Below are 6,030 nucleotides of genomic sequence, written 5' to 3'. Positions count from 1 at the left end.
TGCAGACAAAACATTCAGATATATGAAGATATATAAGAGTGACTGGTTTGTTTTTGTTGTTTTTTGTTTGTTTGGTTGGTAGGTTTTTGGGTTTGTTTGTTTGGTTGGTTTTTGGTTTTTTCGAGACAGGGTTTCCCTGTGTAGTTTTGGTGCCTGTCCTGGATCTTGCTCTGTAGCCCAGGCTGGCCTTGAACTCACAGAGATATCCACCTGGCTCTGCCTCCCGGGTGCTGGGATTAAAGGCATGCGTGACTGTTTTGCCTGCAGTATTGTATGTACTTGCTTGGTGCCTTGGGAAGTCAGAAGAGAACACTGGATCCCCAGAACTGGAGTTATGGATGGTGGTGAGCCACCATGTGGGTGCTGGGAGTCAAACCCAGGTCCTCTACAAGAGCAACAAGTGCTCTTAACCACTGAACCATCTCTCCAGGCCCCTCTAAAGGTTTCTATCCTGGAAGCTTGCAGGCTAATCTGAAGGCTGAATGAGCAGTGTAACCTGCCTCCACATACCCATTGCTCATCTTCAACAGTCAGCCAGTCTTTTCTCTCTCTTCCTGCCTGTCAACATAGCACTCTATTTTTAGATGCTGTTGCCCCCTAAAAATAGTAACTTCTTATTCATATCAATCAGTGTGGAGAGTTTGATTATCTTATATGTGTGTGTGGAGGTCAGAGGACAACTTTTAGGAGTCAGTTCTTGCTTTTCACGCAGGTCCTAGGAACTCAGGTCAGCAGCCATGGCAGCAAGTACCTTTTCTATCTCATGCATCGTGCCAGCCTATAAATGTTTAATAGATTATTATGATTGGTATCAGAACAAAGTCCAAGAATTGCAATTTTACTGTGTGATGCTGTCCTAAGTAATTATATGTTGCTTCGACGCCCTAACATACCCATTTTCCTAGTTTTTCTTTTCTTTTTTTTTTTTTTGAAATACACATTCTTTTCAGCTTTTCTGTTATAAATAGTGCATCAATGTCTAGACGCCTGGGTGTCATGAAATTATGAGGTGTGTGTGTGACCCCTGATAAAGGTTCGCTTGGCCATAGTGAAAAGAGGCAAAATAAGGAAGTGATGAAAGGGGGAAGGGAGGGAGGAAGGGAGGGAGGGAGGGAGGGAGGGAGGAGGAAGGAAGGAAGAAGGAAGGAAGGAAAGAGGAGGGAGGGAGGGAAGGAAGGAAGGAAGGAATAAGGAGACAGACAGACAGAGGAGCAATGAAGGCAGCTGGCTGGGAGTGGGCAGGCATGGCTGGGTGTCAGAGAAAGGAAGGCTGCCTTAGCATGGTGAGGGGGGAGCGTGGTACCAACAGCAAGTTTCTGCCTCTAGTAGGCTGGCTGGAGGCAGGAAGTGTTTGACAGATGAGATGGCCCATGGAGCAATGATCTGGGATCAGAGCTGCTCTGCCAAAGGGAGCCAGGTGGCTGCCCAGCTTCCCTAGAGGAAGAATGCAGACCCTCCTCCCTCAGATATGCTAATGAGCAATGGACATGATGCTGGCAGTGCCTCAGATCAGTGGTGTTGGCTTTTTTGGCTTTCTGGAGGAATGCCCTAGTGTGACATAGCAATGTGACACTATGTATGTAAAGGGGCTGAGCACTGGGTAAGGGCCACTTCCTTGACCATCTTTTGTCAAGGAAGTCTTCAAGTCTAGACATAAGAGTGGGGAACAATAGGCATCCAGTCATGCCCCTATGGTATTGGTCAGAAACATGATCTTAGAAGAAAGTACAAAATTACAAGGCTTTTCCATACAAAGTCAGTCCTGGGCCACTGAGAGGCTCAGCAGGAAAGGCACTTGCTGCTAAGCCTGGTGACCTGAGTTTGATCCTTGAACCCACAGTGGAAGAAGAGAACCAATCCCAAGAGTCGTCCTCTGATCTCCACCCGTGAACTGTGCTATACGTGTATCTGTACTCACACATCATACACCACACATGCATGTGTAGGAGCGCATGTGTGCACACAATTTAAAGTTAATGCTTTGTGAGCCGACAAGTAATTTTTCAAGTTTGCCCTCCTGCATTTTTCAAACATTTTTGCAGTTGGCAGGTGGTCCTTAGGAGGGGGACATGGGTGCTGTTACTTTAAAAGTCACCTCTTGAATAGAGTCACCTCCTCGGTACCTTCCATGAAGGGAGAACGGTTTCCTCTGAGCAAAGAGGGAAGTGGTGTCCTCAAAGCTCAAGCGTGCCATCCACCTGGAGGGGCAGGGCAAGGACACAGGCTCGGCCTCCAAGTCTGGGGTCCTCATGTCGGTTCTCATGCTGCCCCAGAGCACCCTCCCCTGTCTGTCACCAGGCTGATTGACACATGACCTCGGATCAGTTCCCTGAGACCAAAATTAACATGGCTTAATGGCAGGCATTGGTTCCAGGATCCCAGAAGCCAACCCTTGTTTCCTCCTTCATTGACAGCAATTGAGGAAATTTGATCTTCCCAAATAGGGCCTGGAAGGGCATTGGGCTAGATGGAGGCCCACATGCTGCCACAGGACAGTAGCCTACTACTCCCACGAAGGTAGAGGTTGCCTTCCCACAGCCCGTGTGTGTGTGTGTGTGTGTGTTGTGTGTGTGTGTGTGTGTGTGTGTGTTGTCCCTTCTGGGTGTGAAGGCATACAAGCTGCCTCAGGAAGCCTCGTGTAGCCTGGGCTCTTGCTCTGTGAATATTGCAGGATTGGAGGAAGCAGGAGATGGGTAGGTCTGAACGTCTTCAGGTGATGTGGCACGCAGTGTCCACATTAACCCGGACCGCACAGCTCAGGCTGTTTAGTCTGTGCACCTTTCCTGGATGAGGGCGCCAGGTTTAAAGCCAGCCATGGGGCCAGCAGGTGCCCAGAAGGAAGGGGAAGCAGCAAAGCTGGGCCACTTTGCTGGCATCCCTAGGCTTCTGACAGGGTGGTATTCTCACTCTTCTCTTTAAACAAAGAAGGAAAAGCAGGGCACAGGCAGACATTTCTACCGTTACTCATTCTACTCTGTTTGGGCGTTTTATTGAAACTTTGCATCTGAAAACTTGGCAAGGGCCCAGGAAGGGATACTGTATAAATAGTTCCCCGTGGTGTTTATCCTTCTGCTGTGGCTGGGATTCGAGCGGCATTTAGAGACTCTTCCCATTGGGACTGATGCCCATAAAGTGGACTTGCAGGCAGAAGCTGGAAGACTCTTCGCTTGGACAGTATCAGGATCAGACATTCCAAGGAGGCTGCAGCTCTGTTCAGAAGCCCACCATGTGAACCAAGCTGGCCCCCCATTTGCTGTCTGCTGGCTGGCTTTCTCCTTTTTTTGGCCGACTTCCTGCCTCCCTCTCTTCTGTTGCAGCCGGCAGTGAGGAAATAGATATCTGCCCTCTGTCATAGCTGTGATGGCTGAGGATTAGCAGTGTTGCACAGTGTGGCTGTGCCCTGTCCCTCTCATTTCCAGTCGTAGCTTAAGGGCCTTCCATGGGACCTTTTCTTCACTGGCATCCCGGGGGATGACAGCTGGGTGCTTCGTGCTCAGCCTGGACTGTGTGGCATCTGCTGTCCCTCCCTTCTCCAGAGTCCTCGACATTCTCAAACTAACACCTGACCTTCAGCGTTGGCAAAGGCATTAAACTTGAACCCAGCATCAGTGTTCTTTTTTTTGGGGGGGGGTGTTTCGAAAACAGGGTTTCTCTGTGTAGCTTTGCGCCTTTCCTGGAACTCGCTTTGGAGACCAGGCTAGCCTCAAACTCACAGAGATCCGCCTGGCTCTGCCTCCCGAGTGCTGGGATTAAAGGCATGTGCCACCACCCACCCAGCTCAGTGTTTCTTTTTTATTTGGGTTTTTGTTGATGTTGTTTAAATGTTTTATTACGTGTGTGTGTGTGTGTGTGTGTGTGTGTGTGTGTGTGTGTGTGTGTGTACACGTATACACATGCATACCACACCATGTTCATGGAGACCGAAGAGCAGCTTTCAGGAGTCGGTTCTCCTTCTATTGTGTGGGTCCAGGGATCAGAATCAGGCTGTCAAGATTGGGCAGCAAGCGCCTTTATCAGCTGAGCTGTCTCTCTGGCCTGGTGTCTGCATCCTTGGTGTGGAGATCGACACTGGCTTTTGTGGATCTGACAACTGACTGTGTCTCCCAAGGTTTGTGAGTTTTTTCATGGCCATACCTGCCTGCCTTTTTGTTCCAGGCCTTCCCAGACCGGGGATGCTAATGGGTTCTGTTCTTCCTCTTGAGGGTCAGGCCAGTGTCTGCGACTAGGTTGTCCATGTCACCGTGACCAGCAGCTCCCCCCACATCCGGTGAACTACACTTGGCTCGTTCCCCAGTCTCATCAAACTCCTGGCATCTCATTTAGCTGGAAAACCTAGATTGCCTAGAAAGCTGTTGTCTGCAAGGCACTGTGGGCTCAGGCCTTCTCCGGCTCCCTTACTCCTAGCCTTATGCTGAAATTCACCCTTGACGGAGATGAACTCGATGGCAGCTCTCATTTCTTCCAGCAGGAAGTCTCACTGAGAAGCCCGAGGAGCAGAAGGAGGACGCTGTGACACCCCCCTTGGAGCAGCAGTTGAAAATGTGTGCTGGAGGCCACCAGGGCTTGTACACTTGGCTCCCCCACTGAGCAACTGGCAGAGTGCCCCACCCCAGTAAGAATGCCAGAACCAGTGTCCTCCCAGAATCCCCCTGCTTTCCAGTGGCCTCGACACATGCCTCTTAGCGGGTCCTGCCAGTGTGTAAAGCACTCTGACTTCCTTTGCCGAGTGCTGTCCCTTTGCCTGCATCAAGAAAAGCATCCTTGTGACAGGCACCTGGGGCAGAACTGGTAGGGCCTGTACACACAGGAAAGTGTCTCAGAGCAGTTAACGCGCCCTGACCACAGGAACAATGTCTCTTTCTCTTCCCAATTTAAATGACTTCAAATCTATATAATTTGTAAATGGCCTGGACAGGCTCAGAGTGTGACAGCAGCTTGGCGCAAGGGAAAATCTTGGTTTTGGAGCATTCTGTTCCTGGCAGATGGCAGTTGTGCTGTCCTTTTCAAAAAAGTAGTAGATCAGGGAGGGCTAGCCGAAAAGATTGGACCCACGATGTTATCTGAATAGTTACTCTATGGTTTCATTTCCTGGAATCCAAGTTGGCCATCTTTGGGCTATTCTCTAAATAAAAAGCACAAAAATGCATAGAGGGTGGAACACCCTACCTCACACCCAGTTTCAAGTGACCAGGAACTCAGAAGGTGACTAAGTCCAACCAGGCCTTCTAAAGTTTCTTCCAAAGCACTACAGCTGCTCACCATACACCACACAACTAACTAGCCTGTTTTGTTTTCCAAAGACCCGGGCCTGCAGGTCAAGGAGACCTGCCAGAGCTGCTCTCCTGCCAGCAGCCTGGTTCTGACAGGATGCAGGACAGCACACCCGGGTTCTAGTTAAAAACATGTTACTGACCTGAACACACACATGCACTCCCAGGACAAAGGCAGCCCACACAGTCTGAAGAAGGCTTCCTGGGGCCCTTCCTGGGCATTTCCTTCCCAGAATTCCCCAGTCCTGGGCCCCTTTCTGTTATTTTCCCACCCTCTCAGGTATCCCCCTCGGTGTCAGAAAAATACAAGATGAGGCGGAAACACTGTGTAACTAGACCCAAAGACGCAGGTGCCCACGGGTAATTCTGTCTACCCCTTGCAGCGGGAGCCCCAGAAGGAGCCTCAGGCGGGGATGGCTGACCCCTGGCTTCTCCCCTTACCTGGCCAGGATCCTTACCTTGGTTTCCCACTCTGTCAAATAACAAGGGACAAGGGCAAATACTAGTTATTGTGGGTTTAAAACACCGTGTAGAATGTCTGTGGGAAGCATTGGAGACAACAAGCTGCTCTGATCATGTTATGAGTAGTTTTTTTTTTTTTTTTTTTTTTTTTTCCTTCCCATGATGTCTCATGACAAGGACTCTAAAAGTACAGTTGTCCTTAATGTTCCTATGTGCTTCGTGGCATCCCGGTAAAGCAAAGGTGAGTCTAGCATTGCCACTGAGCCCAGCTTGCCAAGGGGCCCCCGCTGAGGAAGGC

At 49.9% G+C, this 6,030-nt stretch overlaps 1 protein-coding gene across 1 annotated transcript in view; it reads right to left on the bottom strand.

Annotated features, from left to right (window-relative positions):
• The window catches only part of Cnnm3 (cyclin and CBS domain divalent metal cation transport mediator 3), a 16,973-nt gene extending 14,722 nt beyond the window's left edge, over window positions 1–2,251 (bottom strand). Inside the window, exon 1 of the mRNA XM_037199564.1 lies at window positions 2,113–2,251. Coding sequence (XP_037055459.1) covers window positions 2,113–2,251 — 139 coding nt within the window. The remainder of the gene's footprint in view (window positions 1–2,112) is intronic.
• Between the last annotated feature and the right edge of the window lie 3,779 nt (window positions 2,252–6,030).

The sequence above is a fragment of the Peromyscus leucopus genome, chromosome 16_21 (genome assembly GCF_004664715.2).
Source record: "Peromyscus leucopus breed LL Stock chromosome 16_21, UCI_PerLeu_2.1, whole genome shotgun sequence".
Classification (NCBI taxonomy): domain Eukaryota; kingdom Metazoa; phylum Chordata; class Mammalia; order Rodentia; family Cricetidae; genus Peromyscus; species Peromyscus leucopus.
The sequence above is the reverse complement of the archived record's forward strand: the minus strand, read 5'-3'. Positions and strand labels throughout refer to the sequence as shown.